This window comes from Pristis pectinata, chromosome 10 (genome assembly GCF_009764475.1).
Source record: "Pristis pectinata isolate sPriPec2 chromosome 10, sPriPec2.1.pri, whole genome shotgun sequence".
In the NCBI taxonomy this organism is placed as follows: Eukaryota; Metazoa; Chordata; class Chondrichthyes; order Rhinopristiformes; family Pristidae; genus Pristis; species Pristis pectinata.
Genome location: NC_067414.1, coordinates 36,237,308 through 36,259,696, shown reverse-complemented (window position 1 = coordinate 36,259,696; position 22,389 = coordinate 36,237,308). Strand labels below are relative to the sequence as shown.

General features: G+C 37.3%; 1 protein-coding gene across 2 annotated transcripts in view; it reads right to left on the bottom strand.

The window, feature by feature from the left end:
- The window catches only part of fbxl4 (F-box and leucine-rich repeat protein 4), a 67,836-nt gene that overhangs the window by 26,467 nt on the left and 18,980 nt on the right, over positions 1-22,389 (bottom strand). For both annotated transcript variants that reach the window (XM_052024637.1, XM_052024636.1), the window contains one exon: positions 17,043-17,370. In XM_052024637.1, coding sequence (XP_051880597.1) covers positions 17,043-17,370 — 328 coding nt within the window. The remainder of the gene's footprint in view (positions 1-17,042; positions 17,371-22,389) is intronic.

The following is a 22,389-nucleotide window of genomic DNA, read 5'->3' as shown; positions in this document are numbered from 1 at the left end:
AAGGCCTTCCTTTCATTACCTTAAAAACACATTTTTTTTCACCTGTAACAGTCAACAGTACTTCTCAGATTCTTTTAAAATGTGATCTCTCCAGCATACCAGTATTCACTACACTGGATCTTGAAGACTATCCAAACTCATTACCTCTAAAGCAAAACAGAAATTAGTGGCGTGAAAAACAATCCATGAGGTTTTCTCTAAAAAGAAACTGGCTGATGGATCTGCACTTCTTGATCACAGCTGTCCCCTTTCCTTCTAGAATTCTCTTTCTCTCTAATCAATCCCTTGATCATATTCTTAAGTATTTACTGTCCCATTTGGTATCCTGAGCTTGTCACCCCAAATCCGTATACTGTACAACTGAATATACACTTACAGAATAGCATTACAATAATGACTCAATTTTACTTATGAATTAACACTTCAGGGACGAGAGCACCTTAATTCCTTCTGCCCTCAAACCCACATTCCCAATATGAAAATAAATGAGATAATAAACAGTTAACCTAAAAAGAAAACTCATATAATTTATATTGGGACAAAACATGAACATATAGTGCTGCAAACAAGCAGCAAGTCAGGCAAAGCATCAGTGGAGTTTATGCTTTATCACTATCCTGCATCAGAACGCATTCATATGGCTAAGTTACTTACTAATTCAATCTCTCCTCATTACCAAGGAGGAGTGACATTGGTTTTGTTGTAGTGACTCCTTCCTGTATCCTATGCACATAAATAAATGGGCTGGACAAAACAAAAACTGCAAGTGTTTAGCTGTTTAAATGGCAATGAGTCTGGGACTTCGGCAAATGAGTTGTCAATCTCGGATCCCAGATGGAATCCAGCAACAGAAGCCTAGTGTTGCTGGGATTCTCTGGCAATAGGCATGTACACCAGGCCAATATAAGTTGCTATCATCTGGTGTATCTGATCCAAAGCCCGACGGATTTCAACAGGGATTGTAGAACTGTGGATTAAGAAGCAAAGGGATTCTCTGTAGATTCTTTATTTTCTTTTTAGAAATGCTTTATTATATTTCAATTTATTCAAATCTGAATGTCAGGGATGTCTAAAAGGTATTACAAATCACACACAGCTTCAACAGCCAGCAAAACTGGACATAGGACTTGACCAGCTCTCAAGGCTTTCAGGAGTATTTTTGGGTCAAGTCTACATCAATGCACTGCTGTTGGCCCAGATACAGGAATCCAGGATGCTCTGGGCCAGTGAGATTATCCCTGTGCATCAGGACCTGGTAAGTATAGGCATGGGGGGATCTTGAGTAGCAATTCCTGGTAGGGGGACCTGGTCAGTAAGTCCTGGCCCAATATTTTTAGTGAGGCCTACTCAAAGATTTGTATTGGCTTGGGAACACCAACTGCATAGTGAAAATATTATGCAGAACATAAGCAGATTACTGGTCTGTGCCCGTTATGCTCCCCGCCATCTGGAAAACAAAACTGCAATGAAATGAAACCTCTTACAGGAATCTAAAAAAATGTTGAGTAAAACGTTTAGTTTCTATACACTTGAAAAGTGTTTCTTTTCCCAGCCACTCCAACAGTAGATGTGTAAAACCAGAGATCTGCAGGCTTTATTGAAGAACTAGGAGGTCTAGAAGGTGCATTCAGGCTTGCAGTGAGGATCTCAGGACCATTCATCAGACACACACAGAAACACTGCTGCCTCAGAGTCAGGGTCCCACATTGGTCTCAACAGTTTTCTCAGAATCCAAGAACTGAAATGGAAGTAATCATCCACAATTCTGAAGGACTGCCTAAGAAGATGAAGACCAGTTGGATTAACTCAAGCCCAGTATGCTGCTATACCGCTTCCCTCAATGGCATCAATGATTGATGCACAGACACTTATCAAATTAACAAACTATTAGAACTCCAGGAAGGATTAGATTTTTTGGTTACAAATCAGGTTTTGTTTTAAATTAGTTGCAACCTCTACCAACTTAACATGCAAGGGCAACAAGCACAAAGGAACACCACAACCTTTAGCATCTGCTCCAACTCCTGACTTAATATTGCCATCATATCATCGTCACTGGTCCAAATCCTGGAACTGCCTCGCCAACAACATTGTGACAACAGAAGGACTGAAGTTCTGGAATCCTTACCAACACTTCCAAAGAACAGGTGGGGATGGACATAAATACTAGCGCCACCAGTGGCACCCACATCCTGTGAGTGATTTGTTTCTTAAAAAAGACATAGTGGCAGATATATCTGATCACATTGCATTGTTTTGTTATCTAGCATTACAGGTCCCCATTCACACATTGCTATTTCATTCCATGTTTTTTTTCCCAGCGTGATTAGTGCTGGCCATCAAGAAATAAATATTCTCTCCTTCAGTGCTAAACTTTGCTCACAGTCCTCATATTGTTTTTACTCATAAGTTCAATAACAATGACCTGCCAACATGAATTAAGTGCACCCCTTTCTTCAGCATTTCCATTGCACAGTACCAATCAATTATGAGCACACGCTGGATTTTTAACTAATGAATAACTTTTCTAGGAAAAGCACTTGATTATTGGAGTACACTCATTCCTGACCTGTGTAATTCAATCCACTTGGCAGTGAAAACAGATCTGTACAAGGAATACTCTGCCTTTTAAGCAAAGCAATGAGAACAAGAAGCTCATCACAATGAACATAAGAAAATCCATAGTTCATGGAAAATTCATATGTAGTTAACACAGTAACTGCCGTGACTGGTTCTAACCTCAGGCATTAACTGCAGATCTGGGTAAACAAGTGAACAATACGATGAAATCTATGGAAATTTCAGCAAACATAATATAGATTACAACACAATTGTTCCTGACAACTACTACATTATTCCAAATTTCAGATGAAGAAATGCTGACTTGCCATTAGAAGAAAAAAATGTCAAACAGTTGTAATGACCTGCACCCCAAAACTATACAATATTCCATGAGATTTGATCAGTTCTATGTAAACATAAATACAAACAAAAATTACATGTAAGCAACTATTCTTCAATCACGAGCTATGGTAAACATTGAGATGTATCTTCTGCTCTGAACAATGTAGCTACTGTGAAGCACTTTCCAATCAAAGATGCTGAATAACAAACCATAGTGGGAACCTGGTCTGATTTTCTCCTTGCCACATGTGCCAACCCTACTCTTGAATCAAGTGGCAAATCAATCAACTTACATTAAACCACCATACACATTTCCACACCAAATCATTGGAGAACCAGGAATTGATTCAACCTCAGCATATGAGATCAAAAAGTATTTCCTGAGACTTACACACAAGAGCTTTACCTCAAGACACTCATTTTAAGTTTAAATTCCTCCACTTCCTCAAATTACTCATTTTTTGGATTATATAGCTTAAAAATATCAAATACAGTAATCCAAACAAAGGAATGGAAATAGAAATCTATATGTTTGGTCAGAAAGTAGAGTCATACAGCAAGAGAAGAGGCCCTTCGGCCCAACTCATCCATGCCAACCAAGGTGCCCAATTTGCTCGCTTTTGGCCCATATGCCTCTAAAACTAGAAGGAATTGTTTGTAAGTGAAGCAGGATAATGATTGTTTTGCACAATCTCACAGGGGCAGGATCTCACCAGTCCTTGTCCTGCAACAACCAACTTGGCCTCAGTTTATCTGACAAATCATGTTTCAATGAGTCAAAGGTGGGCCACAAACACAGGAATATTAGATCACGGACCATCCCTAATCAATAGTAACTTCTGGTCATGTTTTGTGCAAAAAGTCCCATAACCTCACTAGAAAACTAACTGAAATGAAACAATCAAAGAATTGTTATTTTTAAAAATTATACCATGAATCTGTTTTTCAGGGACATCTCAAGAATAAGGAGCTTTAAGAAGAACCAATCATTTCTCTCACAATGTGGAAAATATAAATCAATATAGATTAAATCTGAAAAAAAAGGAAATCCTTATTGCAAGCTTAGTTACTGACTATTCATAGTGGTTACAGCATAAACTTTGAAGAAATTCAGCTGGTTTGTGTTAAGGCAATTCCTGCCATCTTTTCTTTGAGCATCAAATAATGGTTTCTCCAAATATAAAATGATGAATCAGAGCATTTTTAAATTAAATCTTCATGCTCTTTACTTTCATGTCATTACTTTAACTTCCATGTCAAGTTGTGTCTTTCTTCATTCTCTTATTTATTATTTTTCTTTTTTCCTCTGCCTTTTTTCCATTAACTCAACAGAGTCTAAATGAGAATTCAAAGCACTTCAGAGAGTTTTCATTGTGCAAGGATGTTGGTATTGGAGGTAAACCTGAAGGTGTTTTATATTGAACTATTGTTCAGCAATTGTTCCTGGAGTTTGAATGTGCTAATAAAAAAAACAAAACTGTTAGTTAGAATGGCATCAATTGCTACCTCTCAACCCATGGGTCACAGAAGTGGAAGGTTATTCCTTGAATGCAACTCTTCCTATGAATTATGGTATTTCAATTACATCTGAGAATATATGGTTTCAAAATAAATCTTTTTATAAGTAACCAAACAAAGCAAACTCGCTTTTATATAACACTATAACACATCCTTCAGAAATGTCTCAAAGAACTAATGTTACCATGAATTACTTTGAGTTGCAGCCAATGTTATATGGATCAATACAACAGCCACTTTGTTCATATCAAGATTGCACAAACAGCAAGTGAATTTACTGAGTTTTTTAGTGGTGTTGCAAAAGGAAGGAATGCTAAACTAGACATTGAAGAGAAACTTTTGCATTTCTTAATGTGCTCACATGACTTCATTAACGTTCATAAGTCAGCAGACCACTCAGTCTCAGTGCATCACAGAGGAGCTTCTGCATCATTTTCGGTTGGGGAAGGAGCGTTCTTAGTATGGTTAAGTCATGAAACCAAGACAACTTTTCTTTGTGTAATATTGTAAATTCTGATGAATTTTCAGCAGTTAAGGAGTTGAGCTGCATAAACACTTTGCAGGTCAGGCATCATTCAAGGAGAGAGAAACGGAGTCTGCAATTCAGGTTCATGACCCTTTATCAGAACTGGAAAACTGAGAAAAAAAAATTGTGCTTTAGTTGCAGGGAAGGTTAGGAGTGGAGAGAACAGTGGGAATATCTACAATATGGTGTAGACCAAGAGGGACTGATATCTTCAGCTTCATCTCCCCTCGAGGTTATGACTCATGCTCAAAGGCACTTCTATAGATTCTGGCAATACTAGTATCTAAATCATGAAACTTATCTTATTGAATGACAGAGCAGGCATGAGGGGCCAAATGGCTTAGTCTTGTACTTATTTCTTATGTTGATGTGTTGGTGTTCTTCATATCCAACCTAGCTGCAAACTTTCAAAAGAAGGCAAGTTATTTTGGTGTGCTCCTTGAACTGCAATATATAATTAACTACTGATGTATGAATCAATTGGCAAACTACATTTTTTGGAAAGGAAAAGTGTGCAAATAATTGGTAATATAGTCCAAATTATGCAACTGCAAATATAATTAAAACTAGTGTAAATGTTCCTTCTACCTATCAGAATCGTAACACTTCCATACAACTCCTCTTGACATTGTAACGGATTAGGTTATTATTGGTGAATGTCCCTTCAAGACATAGCACAGTCGTGTGTGTGTGTGTGGTGTGATGACGACAACAGGGAGAGAAGGACGTGACGACGTTGTTTGGAGCAGTCAGTCAGAGGAGAGGAGAGAGAGAGACAGAGAGAGACAGAGAGAGACCGCCTGCTGGTCTCTGTATCGATGGATGAAAAACAATAACTGTATCTGTCACTACAATCCACGTATGGATTTTTGGAATAATCCAGTGGAGTCCACTTTGTCGTTAACCTGTAGAAGGAAACAGGTATTTGTGTGGACGGCCATGTTTCAGATGCCTTTCGGGGTGGCAGATACTTCGGAACAAAGGAATGGAGATCATCAGTGATTGAGGTGTCGTATGAGTTCTGTCGTGGAACATTTGGATTTCGTAATTACTCTCTATTTTTTCTCTACATTTCCTCTTCAGTCAATGGTGGTTTTGCAGAAGCCTTCGCTCACGTTTCACCTTATGGCTTGCTGAACTGAACTTTGAGAACTATTCCTGGACTTGGAGTTTGGGAATTTGCCACACACACACTTCGAGTTTAGTTTTTAGGGTTAATGATGTTTAAGATCTAACATTTTTACTTTTAAACATCCTAACATTTTTACTTTTATTTTTCTTATTATTCTAAGTAGTTATTAATAAAATAGTTTTTTAAAACTTATACATGATTCGGTGTGTTTCTTTTGTTGCTGGTACGTGACAAAATTATCGATTTGATCACATAATTCCATGAGGTGTTATGGGTGATTTTTTTTCTAAAAGTAATCAAAAGTATGATTAAAAGGTTAGAAAAAAAATAACTGCAGTGATGGTCACATCTATAAATCTCAATGCAAAATAGCCAGTAGTGCTTAACTGGAAAGATACCTACAGATCTTTCTGCACTCAATCCAAGACTTTGTTTTCTGAAGACCAGTTGTATTACATGTGAATGACGCTACATATTCTACAGATGTATGAAAGAGGTAATTAGGCAATCTACTAGCTCATTTGTTCATTTATAAACAAGTTGCAGAGTTATTTTAAGAAAAAAACAATGCTTTAAGAATATATTCCTGCCTGTGCCCTTTTTGCATTAGGATTTGAATTACTGATTAAAAAGTGTCAAGGGAATGAAAGACCCAAAGTAAAGACAGAAGTTATCTATTAGCATTCCACTGCTCAAAGGCAGTATACCACCCTCTTCAGCCTCATTGTTGAAATCGAGTCATTACAGTACATCCTATTCTATCCCAAAAGGTGAATTTTCTAACCTCTTTCCATTACCAAATCTTCTTTGCTTCCTAAATTCTCTTACATCTTTCACAAAACATCACTTTGTATTGCTGGTGTGCTACACTGTTATATTTGTCCCATTATCCAGGTTCAATAAAAGCATGTAACTAAACAAAAATGCAGCAACAAACCAGTCTATTTCCATTCACAAGTGTGGTAATCAAATAATCTGAATATTTGCCCTCTAATCCACTGGCAGTCATTTTAAAAATTTAAAAGCCTGAGTCTAGAAGTCATCTATTTTCACAGTTAAGGTGGAGGTGAGTAAAGCAGCTGAAATCTACTTAAAATATGAACTTTCCCCTCGATGTATTCCAGGAGGCATATTTTCACAGCTTCGTATCTGTAATTGTCAGGTGGAAAAAAATAATACATTACAAAATATATGCAGATTTGTCTTATTAGACATTTAGCTCCCCATCCAATAGTATCTTAAGGACTTGAATGTTGCAATTCATAACAGATATGAATACAGATTTATTATGAGACCACTTCTGTTTCACATAATCCATTCTTTATTGCAAACTGGAGGGTAGAACATGTGACAACACTAAATGTGACAGAAAGAGGGTGAGAGAAAACAGGGAACTCAACATCGATAGGAAGGAACATCCTGAAATCCATAATAAAGGATATGACATAAAGACACTTAGAAAATAATAATACAATTGAGCAAAGTCAACATGGATTAGTGAAAGGGAAATCACGTATGACTCACCTACTGGAGTTCTTTTGAGGTTCTAATGCATTCTTTTAGAGGAGATGAGGGAAAGCTAGTGGATGTGTTGTATTTGGATTTTCAGTTGGTATTCCATAATGTCCCACACAGAAGATAGGTGAACAAGATTATACCTCATGGATTAGGGGTATAATCCACTTGTGTGGATTGAGAGTTGGTCAGCAGACATAAAACAAAATGTAGGAATAAATAGGTCCTTCTCAGGTTGGCAGGCTGTGAATTGTGGGGTACTGCAGGATTTAGTACTTGTGCCCCAACTGTTCAAAAGCTGTATCAATGATATGGCTGAGGGAACCAACCCTAGAATTTCCACATTTACTGATGACATGAAACTGGGTAGGAATGCAAGTTAAGATGAGGATGCCAAAAGGCTTCAAGAAGATATATATATATAAGCTGTGTGAGTGGGCAAGAATATGGTAGGTGGAGTACAGTGTGATAAATGTAAGGTTGCCCTCTTTAGAGGAATAAAACAGAATTTTTTTTAATGGCAAGTGATTGAGAAACTGTTGATGTTCAAAGTTAACATGCAGGTGCAGCAGGCAATTAAGAAAGGAAATGTATGTTGGCCCTTATTGCGAGTGGATTTGAGCACAAAGGTAAAGATGTTTTACTGTAAGTATATAGGGCATTGGTGAGACCAACCTGCAGTATTATGGTGTAGTCTCACAAAGATTTTGATCTCCTTACCCAAGGGGGGATATACCTGCTATAAGGAGAGTACAGCAAAGATACATCAGATCAGTTTCTGGGATGGCAAGTCTATCATATGAGGAAAGATTGAGTAGGCTAGTCCCCTATCCTCCAGAGTTTAGAAGAGTGAAAAGTAACTTCACTGAAGTTTTCAAAATTCTTAGAGAGGTTGATAAGGTAGATAGAGGGGGAATGATTTCCTTCACTAAGCAGTCATTAATTAAGAGCCGCAGTCTCAATATAAGGAGTAGGCTATTTTGGACTGGGACACAGAGATATCTTCTACACGCAAAGGTTTGAATTTTCCACCCAGGAGTGCTGCGCAGGCTTAGTCATCAATTACATCCAAAACAGAAATCGATAGATTTTTGAATATTAAAGCAATCAAGGGATACAGGAATAGCTCAGGAAACTGATCTATGAGTTAGAAGATCATGCACAATTTGCTGAGTGGTAGAGCAGGTTCGAGGGGTCAAATGTCCTGCTGCTATTTCTATGTTCTTATGTTATGTTCTTAAGATATGAAGACACCATAAATAATGACTCTTCTCATTTAAAGCAATGGACTAAAACCCAATACTTGAGCATGGAGTCCACTTTCATGGAGATAAAACCATTCTGGTCTTTCTGACAGATTCTCTTTCCATTTCAGTAACTCCCTTTCCTATAATGCATTCTGAATTTAGCTACTTTTCATCACTTTAACAGCGTTGCAGTTTCACACATCAGTGAGACCAAGAAGTGACGTTCTGCAAGTTACCAAAGTGTCAAACAGAGCTCCCAGAGGCTAAGCCTTTTCACACTGGGATGATCTGTTAGCACTAACAGCTTGTATTAGACCCAGGCAAAGGGCAAACCTCAAGGGGGCACTAAAAATATGCAGAGGCCTATAACACAACCTGACAGTTTGACTCGTCAAGCTCTTTGCCTCAGCTCACTGGAAACAAATATTGCTTTGGATGCTGAAGTTCCACAGATAATGCACAAGAATAATCACTCTAAAATCTACTTTTCAAATCTTCATGAACACTGACTAATTAGGAAATATTTTAATTGTGGTATGATTACTAAACTAAACAAACAATGCAGCCTTTACTTGTGAAATCCAAACCATACTCAAAGTGCACTCATCTGAGCAACTGTTGTGCTGACATTGAGACTGAAGTGCAGTACAATATTCTGTTCTGCCATGAAAATAAAATAATTCTGCACTTTAACATACATTAAGAATTATAATGAAAAGCAGGCTTAAAGACAATAAATTAAATGGCACTTTTGTTTCAGTCCAAAAAACATCACAGCAGTGAACAAATCATAGGTAACAGCAACAAATGCAAGATGGGCCTGAAAATCCATGGCACAGCAGTAGGACTATATAGTGAGATCTGCACCCAAGAACAAACTGGAGTACTATTACATGCCGTGCAGCAGACCGTATGATGGATTTTTAAAACTCTATTCCTCAATTACAATTCCTTAATCATTGAAACTAGTCACAATATGCAGTTGTTCAAAAGGCAATAGCCCAGGTTTCACATATTTGTTCCTCTATCGCCATCTCACCATGGAAACCAATGCACTTTGTCCAAAATTTCACATGCGAATTGACCAATTCACAAATCAAAATGTAAATGGCATTTGACTTTTATCAGTTATCCTGATTAATCATCACTACGGTTTAGGCAGAAGTGCGAATGTGGTATAAGCATCTACACCACACATGCAAAAGAGAGATGGAAGCATTTTTCACATCATCAGGCTTGCCATAAAATAGATTTTAAAAATTATACTTTAAAACGTCCAATATCGACAGAATACAGCTGCAATTAGTAGTGCAATCTGATAAATAACTCCACTCAGGAGAATGATCATAATTCACTTGCAACTTTGTCGCTCATGAGTTATCTGGTCAGCTTCATCTGTGAAGATATTTATCAGGTTTCACTGCTGGCCTATGACATATACTTATATTTATGCAATACTGTATGTTCCAGACGTTTCCACCTGGGTCATTGGTTATGCATTTGCTTCACATATTTTATAACCTGGTTGGTGATTTATATAGTGGATTATATTAAATTAACTACAGAAATTTTTATTGAAGAGGACAGATTAATTTGACTTCCAAACTTCCTCCTAGTGTGGCAAGTTGTAAGATATCTTAATAACACGTTACGTAAAGTACTCAGCAACTGTGGAATATAATGACCAGAAATAATAAAGCACAAATACCAGCCAAGCAACATTTACAAGTTGATCCACAATTGCTGTTTTTTTTAAACTTGATGATTTATTTCAACCATGAAATGAAAGTACAATTTAAATAAATATAAAGAGAAAACATTCATGGTTTTCCCTGACCAATTTATTTTCTTATTGGTGTTCATATAATATTTCCAATCGGCTCAAATTGTCAAGGATTATTAAAACAAGACACAAGTCACAATGAACCAAAATACTGTAAAGGTTATAACCATAGGCGTTCCTGATAAATAGCATAATATTTTAGGCCTTTATTTCCTAGCAAGGGATTAGTAATATACCAATATAGTAGGTGGACTTCACAAACCAGCTAAGCAATTTGAGAATCAGTGTGTGTTTCATAACAGGTTTGTTTGTTGAGACATTATGGATCTTTGTGTACATAAGAGAATGAAATACATCAATATCTTCCATTTCTAAAGCATTTAAGAAGAAAGTAACCAGGGAGTAATCAAGGAAAAAAAGACTACATTGGATGCCAGACAAGAGCCTGGACAACCACAGGAAGGACGTTTAAGCTTTCTAGATCTTGTGATTCAATCGCATTACATGGCACAGAAATAAAGGAAGTTTCAAAAAAGTTGCAGGGTAATGGAAGCAGATTCAATTGTAGCTTTCAAAAGGGATTGGATCAATACTTAGAAGAAAATAATTGCAGGGCTACAGGGAAAGGGTAGGGTAGGGTAGCGAGACTCGCTGCACTGTTTTGCAAAGAGCTGGCATGGACTCAAAATGGTTGTGCTGTTACAATTCTGTTTCTGGGTTTAGACAATTGTCCAAGATTTTTCCCATTTCTACTTCTTGAATCCTTCAGAATTTGCACATGAACATTATTGAATCAGGAGAACAAAAATAAAATCAGTAAGATTTTGGAGAGAATTATTGAGTTTTTCTTTTAAATTTTAGTTATGAGATATGGTGTGGATGATTTAATAATAAAGTTTAGTTGCCTATCTATGCTCCGTAGATCAAAATATGATGGTTGTATAGTGACAGTGGCTTTTAATCATAAAGTGGCACATTTATTTCTTATGCATAAAGACAAGAGTGAATAATTATCTTTGCTGCAGCAGTGAAATTCTACAGGTTCATAGGCACGATCTCAGAAGGAACACACTGCCCTCTGCCTTTGATCTGCTACGCAACATATTTTTAATGTACTTTGGAAGAAGTTTTTAAGTTCAAAACACTTCCACCCATTGTGTAATCAAAAGATAGACAGCCTGGTGACCTTTATATTTTCGAAAGTAACTCATTGACCATTTTCTCTCCAGCTTGAGAAATACCATATCTTTGAAAAGCATGCAAATCCATCAAGTAAATTCTGGGTGCCAAAATGAAAGGTAAATACTTCCCCAACTCATTTGCAGACTACAGCACTTCCTCTTCGTAAACAAGTAGCCTTTTCACTGCAAAACTCAGCTCTCTTATACACTCCAGTCTCGAATTTGATGTATATTTTGTCTACCAAACTTTTCTTAATGTTTTGTCATCTCTACTTATAGCAGTACTTTGCATCCTAGGCTGATGGATGAAAGTTTAGTTACACAATAACTGGAGGAAGTCACAAAAGCAGTGTAGAGCAAATCACAAAGAACTCAAAGAGCCACATCAAATACCACCAAAGTTTCTGAAGATCAGTGTATTCACATTCTGTGGTTGAGACACCTATGTAGATTAAATCAAAGGTCTTGCAGGGTTGGCGAGTGAATATTTATACACATGTAGGTTGCCGGTAGGGAGAAGTCAAAAATCTCCTTCTACCATGGGAATAAATACTGTGCATCTCACACAAACTAGTTGTAGTGATGTGTATCTTACTTTTGTTTTTTTCGTTTTTCCACCTTGGATCAAAAATATGACAGATAGCTGCACTCTTTCCACATTATAGACATGAAGTTTCAGGGAGGGAGAGAAGTCAGAAAAAAAATTTCACAACATGTTTCCAAGTTCCATAGAAAAGTTAAGTTCCTTACAAAACACACTAGTCAGTACTTCGCACAACATTGCAGTGCTTGGGAGATGAGAGTGTGCATGAGTGAATGACCGAGTTTGTGTTGGACAGCAAGGGCGAAGGAGTAGAGTTGGATTTAATCAATATAGGCGTCTCAAGAGTGCGGTGGTGAAACCTAAAACATTTCCTTTTGTATGAAGTATCCCCATCCAACAAAAAGTAGTTGACTGTACAACAGCATTACACAAGACATGATATATATTCCGATTAAGGGTCAAAGACCTGAAACTCTTTCTTTCTTCATGCATGCTGCCTGACCTGCGTATTTTCTGTTTTGTTTATAATTTATTTTACTGTCAACACTTTCACTTTAAAAGGTCCATGTGAAGCAGAAAACTTGTGTGCAATCTTCCACACAATATTGTCCACATTTGGAACCATGCTCCCAATTAACATATTCAAGGTGAATTTCTAGCGGGAGTACCTGACACTCTGATTACGAGCTTCCTAGTCTCTAGGCTGTGGATCTATGGTAGAACCATTCAATCAGGTTCAGGATGCCACTGTTCACACTCAATTACATACCTTATGCTCAGAAATTGGAAATGCTGTCAACCAATTTCTCCTGAAATCTTCATTTATCACAGTTGTGAGTAAATAACTTTCTCTGAGACTAATGCAAGTTATAATTGTGTTGCATAAAAGTGATATCCCACCTTGCTCCATGGCAAGCTGAGAGATTTGACTACTTTGTACATGAATTGACAGCAGCCCTTCCAGCTTACCAGATAAATATAAATAAATCAAATTTCTATGCCTGTAAAAATGTATCAACAGCCCAGTATTTTGCCCTTCTCTACAATATGTAACTGACAAATGTCTATGCTGTAACTCCAGTAAAGGAAAGCACAACAAATTTCAAAATCATAGTGCTACAAGTCATAATAAATTTAAAATACTAACAAGCTTGCAAAATCTTGTCAGACTCTAATAAAAGTAAAATATTGGGAATGTTGCAAAAATGTTTGGACTATAGATTTCCTTGAAATTTAATACTTTGTGTTTAAAGATGAGTCACTATAAAAGGAACCAACAAACACACAATTATCTCTTTCAGCCATTGTTCTTTGTACTTACAAACTGCAATAATGCAATCTTTTTTAAAAAATTCTCAATGCCATTCCTTAATCGAACCTCTTGACAGCTATGGTAACCATCTGAAGGAGGCTATTTTTATTATATGATGCACTTCACAGAAATAGTACTCATATTACTGGAATAATTAAATGAGATCATAAACAGGAAAAGGTCACACACATTTGACTATACAAATTTAGTTTAAACCAATCATTTTGTGTTATTTAACAAATCAAAAATTGTCTTATGCATTTGTATTTTGGAAGAAAAAGTGATATCACATTATAAATTTTCTCCATCTCCAACAATAGGGAAAAAGGGCACAAAACTGTCTTAAGTCTTTCACAATACAAATAGCATCGGATTTCACATTAGTGACACCAGACTTTCAGATATCGTCATCACAAAAGGGATCTAAAATTTGCTACGTTGATCTTGCATCCTCAGGGAAGGAAATTTCCCATCCTTAACTCAACCTACCCTAAATGTGACCCCAGACCCACTAATGTGATTGACTCTTAACTATCTATTTAGTTCATGGGCAATTGAGCACAGACAATAAATGTCAGCCCCACCAGTGGTACGTTTTGTTAATAAATACAAAAAGTAAACAATGCGATGCTGAACTTTGTTTTTATTTATATGTTAATTTTGATTGTGTAACTGTTTGCCATGTTCATTGTTGACCTATGAACTCAACTTTCAACCTTGAGAGAGCAATCCTGGACTCGGACTCCTTATCAATAATAGTTCTATAGTTCAATTGTTATACCCACTACCTTTTTGACATCACCTCAACAGACCCTCTGAAACAACATCAAATAGTATTAAAAATGACCCTGTATCAGTATTGAGAGTGTAGAGGGAAGATAGCCAGTGTAAAGAGGAGAGAGGGTGGGGTGAAACAGAGGCTGGTGGGTGATAAACGGACCAGATGAGAGGGATTGAAGGACAGATGGAGCCAGGTGGAGGACGGGGAGGGGAGAAGTGTTGAGACAGAATTTGCTAGGAGGAAACACAAGAGGGGGAAATGAGGTTAGGAAGATGGAACCGGGTGGGGAGGGGTTGGGGGAGGGGAAGGATGAAGACAGAGACTTGTAGGTGATAGGTGGAACTAGGTAAGGGAGGGATATCCTTTATCTAGTTCCACCTGTTTGAACAGGGTTGTGCCAACTTGAGAAGGTGGCCAACAAACACCATTGTAAGCATAGGTGATAAATGGAGGCTAGACAGCATTGGCCACATCCGAAGAGCATACAGGATTGTAATAACAAAGCCAAATTCAAATTCCTTTCTTCACTTTTTGATTATGAGTTGGAACACGCTTTATCCATTTATTTCCATTCACAACTGGTTCACACAGCATTGGATTTGAGTGCTCACCTCGTAGTTTTATTTTAGAAAGGAAAATGAAATAAAATGATGAATTATAGCATTTATTAAACTTACAATTAACAAAAAAGTCTTCAGCAAATTCAACATAACAGCTAGGAAAATGAACCAGATGTAATGGAATAGCAGCAGCCTCAAAGAAGAAAGGAACTTCAGCAGTGAGAAAGCTTATGTTTCCCCATTCTAATGAGGAACCTGGACCTGAAACATTAACTGTTTTACTTTCCACAGATGCTATCTGACCTGTTGAGTTTTTCCAGCATTTTCTGTGTTTTATTATAGCTTATTTTTTCTGTTCTTATGAAGGGGTCAGGACAAATACCCTTAAAATGGTTTTCTCCAGAATTATGAAGCAAATGTAAATCTTCATGGAAGTTCAAGTATTTCATGGGGAAAAAAGACACGCTAAATTTACTAATACTAAAGAAAGTACAAAATAGGTTTCAAATCTGACAAAACCAATGATGTTAATTATCCTGAATAAAACATCAAAATGATTGTCTGATGTTGTAAATAGTGTTCTCTGCCATGTCTTTGTGGTTCTCAAAGGTACACTTGGAACTTGGAAATGAAGGAAAATCTATTTCCAGCAGTCTTAAGAATGAGGCATATAGAGGCACAATGAACAAAAATAATATCAATAAAAACTGCATTAAAAAATTCAAATATTTATCTATGATTTCCAGAATCTACATTTGTTACAAGTCCAATTAAAATATCATGAAGACTTTGTTGAGCATGACCAAGGTGGTAATTACCATTTAAAGTCAATTACTAATTCACATATAGTTTCCAGAATGCTTATTTTCAAAACTTTCCCAGTATTTCAAACAAAGCCCCTTATAAAATCTGATGAAATTATAACCACTCAGCAGATGCTAACAAGTTTATGATCATAGCGTTCACTCAGCAACTTCTACTTTTATCAATAATATCTTTCTATTTTTCAAGGTCAGAATCAAATAGTTCATAGGATTCTGAGCAGTGTGCAGGAACAGAGGGATCTTGGGGTCCAAGTCCAAAGATCCTTCAAAGTTGCCACGCATGTTGATAGGCTGGTTAAGAAGGCGTATGGTGCACTGGCCTTCGTTAGTCCAGGGATTGAGTTCAAGAGCCATAAGGTAATGTTGCAGCTCTATAAAACACTGATTAGACCACAGTTAGAGTATTGTGTTCCATCTGGTAACCTCACTGCAGGAAGTATTTGGAAGCTTTAGAGGGGGTACAGAGGAGATTTACCAGGATGCTGCCTGGAGTAGACAGCATGTCTTCTGAGGAAAGGTTGAGCGAGCTAGGGCTTTTCTCTTTGGAGTGATGCAGGATGAGAGGCGACTTGATAGAGGGGTATAAGATTATGAGGGGCAGAGATAGAGTGGACAGCCAGCACCTTTTCCCCTGGGCGGCAATAGCCAATACCAGAGGATATCCATTTAAGGTCAGAGGCAGAAGGTTTAGGGGAGACGTCAGAGGTAGGTGTGTTTTTTTTTACAGAGAGAGTGGTGGGTGTGGCTTTGTTGCAATTTAGGTTTTATTAAATTGATAACCTGAGTTCAAACACTTTCCCTGCACTAGTTCAAAATACTTCATTACTAAGATGGTGTGTCTACAATTTTCTGAAGAAAAAGTAAACATCCTCAAGGTAGAAGGACAATCTGTGACCCAAATCCATGCCCAATGTTGAAGTATAAATCTCACGTGCATGAGCTGATTCATCCATAAAGCTGCCAATATCCAAATGAAAAGACACATGGTTAAAAACAAAACATATCTACACCAAAACAAAATATCGTATCTCATGGATTGGACAACAGAATTGATGAAGGCCTGTGATCAGGTTACTTACTAGTTCAAGACCAGAGTTTCCAAAAAAGACTAATAAAAAGTGCATTACTTATTAAGAATATTTTTAAAACACACAATAATTCATTAAATCTGATCCAAATAAAACTCTGTATGCAAACTATTATCATTATTCTTACCTCATAAGGCAATTTTTCAAAGTAACCATTCTTGGTACTTTCAGGCAAGATTTTTCCACTGAACTGTTCATTGAAGTACTCTATACTATGATCTTCCTTGTCATCATCTTCCAGATCTAACATGGATGGTTTATGTAGGGGAAGAAGTCTATCCCTGACACCATGTAGCAGGACAGCATCCAATTCAGTATAGTATTCTAGCAGAGAACTGTTCAATTCCAGGCGAATCAAGTTTGTGGTGAAGTTAATTTGTTTAATGCACGGCGTAAATTGGCGAGCCTGAGAGATATTCACTTTCCCAGGGTCCCCTGCCCATAGAGTTTCCCATCTGTAGGTACACAAAACATTAAGGATGTCATGATAAGTCAGCCTGTCTCACAGGGGAATATCTATTCATACAATATATTCAAATTCCTGTCTTTTTCACATTCCCAACCCAAATTTTCCAAAAAGGTACGTTAACTGGAATCTCACTTAAACTGTGTAGCAAATTAATTAATAATTTCTAGAGAGCACAATCTCTGCTTCAATGTGGACCATTGGATGGGAGAACTGTGGTTCAACAATTTTTTTGCAAATAAAACAGCATTTATTTTGTCAGCACTGCATCTTACCCTAAACATTCTCTATTTAATATTCCCAAGAAAACATTTATCACATTTGTTCCCAAAAGCACTTCTTTCACCTTTACTAATATTTGACATACCTATACAGCTCCGCAACTTGTACAAGAAGGAAACTTTACACCAGAAAGTGAACTGAATTTCCTAGAGATTCAATCTCATCCACGGGCTTTGCTTACCTTCCCCAATGGTACTGTTTTGCCCTCACACTGACCAACAAGAAAGACACTGACTTCTAGTCAACAGTGGCTAAAATTTAAACTTCCTGTTATCTTTGATAGCTTATGAATTAAAATATTAAATAACAGATTCACAAGGCATGATTATAAATTATCAAAGGGCTTAAAGAACAATTAGACTTTAACCGATACTCTTTGGAAGTTCTTAATATATTCCATGATACTTCACCTCTATTTTTATGGCTAGTGTGACCTTTAGTCCATTGTTTGTGTTCACTTCCTACATTGTATCATGATAATCAATTAAAGATGAGTATCATGAAGCAGTGAGAAGGAAAGAAAAGCATTTATATTTTCCAATTCACTCTGTAAAAAAATGGTTTTAAATTAAAACAAAAACTGTAGCAACATTACCTCCATGCTTGAGTTGATACTGTGTCAATCAGCTGCCAAAGGGAGGAAGTGAGTGAATGCACTGAGTTGAAGGATCATATCAAGAGTCTGAGTTGCTGAATCAAAAAGATGATTACAAGTTTTTTCTTGTGATTCAATTTTCAGCTGCAGTTAGAAAGAACTTTTCAGTACACCCTAACTACTGCAGTTATAGGATCTGTAATCTTCAAACAAGTAAAAGTTGGCTCACTGAAAACTGGTTCCTATGACATTTACATTCCTGAATACAGAACATTGCCAGGTTTGCCAAGAAAATGTCGACCTGCATGATCTCAAGTGCTGTACTCTGAGTTTCTCTCCTGAGCTTTCTTGCTCATTAGTTGCTAAACATAGGTATCAACCCATCAACAATCAGCTACGCCTGGAGACCATCATGCAGCAAGAAGATTGCAGAGGAGGATTCCATCTCTATTGGACAACTTCACTTAGCTATTTCTAATTAAGTGGACATTTAGTCCTAAAATTATGTGGGAAAGTAATTACAGAGAAGGATGTATAGAATTCTTCAATCTATTATCTTAACGGAAATACTAATTCATTTGATTATTCCGTTTATAAAAGACAAATGAACTTCTTACAAAAGTAAATAGTTTTGCACAGGATTCAACAGCACAACTTCAGATAATTTGTATCTGTGGCCCACAGTGGTTATCCTCTATTTTGTCACTAGGATCACTAAAAATATTACTCATTGAAGAACTAGCTTACATTGCCTTCAACAATGAATGTAGCAATCTTCAATCATACTTAATTACCTTCTTGTGTATTCCAGCCTTTTTTTTATTCTCTGTTAAAACAGTAAACACTAGAATGTCAGAAGAACACGTCATGATTCTATTCTAATTTCTCAAGTAGTTGTAGTGGACTTGGGCAAATTAATTTGGTCACTTTCTATTCAAGCCCTCAACACAATATTGTCCTATACAGTAAAACTCCAATAATCTGGCACATTGAGATCTTTGGTAGTGCAGGGAGCAGATCTTTCCAGAGTCATAGAGTAGTACAGCATGGAAAAAGGCCTTTCAGTCCACTGCGTCTCTCTAACCATCATGCCTATCTATACTTATCCCACTTGCCTACATTAATTTCATATCTCTCTATGGCTTGGTCATTCTAGTCCTTGTCCAGATGCGTCTTAAATGTTATTACTGTTCCTGCCTCCACCACCTCCCCTAGCAGCTCATCTCAGATACTAACTTCCTTGTGTGGAAAAATTTACCCCTCAGATCCCCTTTAAACCTCTTCCCTCTCACCTTAACCTATGCCCTGTAGTTTTAGACACCCCTAACATGAGAAACACACACTGGTAGAACACAGAACAGTACAGCACAGGAACAGGCCCTTCAGCCCATGATGTCTGTGTCAACCATGATGCCAATCTAAACTAATCCCATCTGCTTACACAAGGCTCGTATTCCTCTTTCCCCCTGCCTGTTCATGTGTCTGTCTATATGCTTCTTAAACATTGCTCTGCTATCTGCGTTTACCACTTCCCTTAGCAGCATGTTCCAGGCACCGACCACTCTCTATGTTAAAAACTCCCCTTGCAAGTCTTCTTTAAACATTCCACCTCTCGTATTAAACATATGCTCTCTAGTGTTTGACATTTCCATCCTGACCTGCTATGCCTCTCATAATTTTATATACTTCAATCAGGTTGCCGCAAAGCCTCCTACGGTCCAGCAAGAACAATCCAAGTTTGTCCATCCTCTCCAATCCAGGGAACATCCTGGTGAACAACTTCTGCATCCTCTCCAAAGCCGGCACATTACTCCTGTAACGTAGGGATCACAATTGCACAGCATATTCCAAATGTGTCCTAACTTAAGTTGCCAACACGACTTGCCAACTTTAATACTCAATGCCCTGACTGATGAAGGCAAGCATGCCATACACCTTCCTTACCACCCTATCCACTTGTATTGCCGCTTTCAGGGAGCGACTGGCTTGCATCCCTCTGTGCATCAATGCTCTGAAGGGTCATGTGGTCGTACCTCTCTCAAACTCCCTTCGCCCCCGAGCAGGGTATCCTAGACGTCTCCCCATTGGTTCCCGCGAGCCTTTGGGCACGGCAGTGGTTTAAAGAGTCTTAGCAGGTCAAAAAAAAGTCATCGCTATTGTGATGCAATGTGATATTATAAGATAAATATGTTTTTTGGAGGCAAGCGAGATTGGTTCAGTTGACAATGTAAAGACTTGCCTGTGCACCTATCATTAAGAAAAATAATATGTTTTAGAGTTATAGCTGACTGATACGTGTAGATTAAGAAAGAAGTGCGGGCTCTTTGATTATGCAAGTGTGAGTAGTGAGCAAGCTCATCGGATTTCTCCTTGGACTGGAATCACGATCGGTGTCAAGGACCTCTGAGTCAAGGACCAAGGACCTTCGTGAAGCTGGAGTCCCCAACGAGCAGTAGGGTGTGAGACTTGTTATTTTATTGACTTTTATACTGTTATCGATTTTTATACAGTTATTAGACTTGTTTTGTTAATCTTTCATATCACTTATTACACTTTAATAAAATACTCTATTGCAACCTTGAAGTGTTCTTTCTCCCTCATTAATCTGAATCCTCAAAAACCTGCTTACTTTCCATTACAGCATAGGAACCGAGACCCTGGTGATTGGAACTGGGGCTCTGGTAAGTTTCAGGGGAATGGGAAACATCACCTGTGAGCTGAATGGATATTGGATTATCAGAGTTTTATCGTATTTGTCATTCTCACCTCCCATAGTGAAAACTAATCTGTTCCTGCAATGTATGCAATATTACCATTCAAACTGGTAGACCAATGAGGAAATTTTAACAACTGCATTTACTGCTAGACATACCATTCGTGATGCTGATTCTGGGTACGTGTTAAGAGGAAAATTCCTATTATACTCTAACTTGCATGGACATATGGCTTAAACATGATGGAGGAAGAAAATTTTAAAATAACCACTACTTCCCCAACATTTTGAAATAATGAAGTGATGTGATTACCTACTTGAGATCATGTAAATAACAAAGATCAAATAAAAAAGGACTGCCTTACCAGGACATGTTAAACAAAAATCACAACACATGGGACAAGAAACTTCCTGATACCACCTAACTTATTAAAATTCAAGCTAAAAGTACATTATAAATGATGCCATGCTACTTAGTCACTTCATAAGGTCCAATTTTGCAATATGTCCAAGCAACCAATTTATTACTTACAGGGCCTCAAATGGCCATCCACTAGACAAATATCCAATCTTATTTATCTAATTGCTTTAATAATCAACATCAACAACTGCAAAATTAATTTTATTGTCAAAATGATGGTTTAGAAGACCATGCAGATAAATCAAGGGGCACAATTTACTGAGCACTAACTGAAACAATGAAGTTGTTCATTTCTCATGGTCAATCCTGAATATAAAACTGCAACAATTAATTCAAATATAAAACATTGTCAGAAATACTCAATGGTCAAGCAGTGTCTGTGGGGACAGAAACGAAGTTAATGTTTCAGATTAATAACTGTTGATCAAAATTCAAACTCATCTATCAGGAACTCCATTTTCTCATCTGATCAATCCCTTATTGGTGAACATGTCCTGAATGCCTAATAACTTAGAATGCAGGTGATTAGAGATGGGGCAATAAGAGTAATTGTACTGCCACATAACATAGCTCATATACAATGGCAAAGCAACTATTAAAAAATGAGTAACTTAGGTTTTTGGTAGATGCGTTCCATAAAATAGAAAACTTGCAATTATTACCTGTTCTATAAATACCTGAGATGCATTTGTTCAAAGTAGGAAGTAACATTAGAAGTTCAATGACTATGCTAGAATGATATTCTGTCCTTCTAATATTTTTTAGTCTGCATTAACTATAAGCTCCTTCTTTCATTGGCTTAAAGCTTTTTCATTCTTTCTCTGGTTAAAACCATATTTACTGGGTCACAGGAAACCTCATCATTCACTCCCATAAATGCAAGCAAGTTTTGGAGTTCTGTAATACAGACACCAGCATGCAAACTTGTCCAGACACTCCAACTCTGGACACCATAATGGAGAAGCTTCACCTTGCTTCAATGGGACTAGGGCCATTC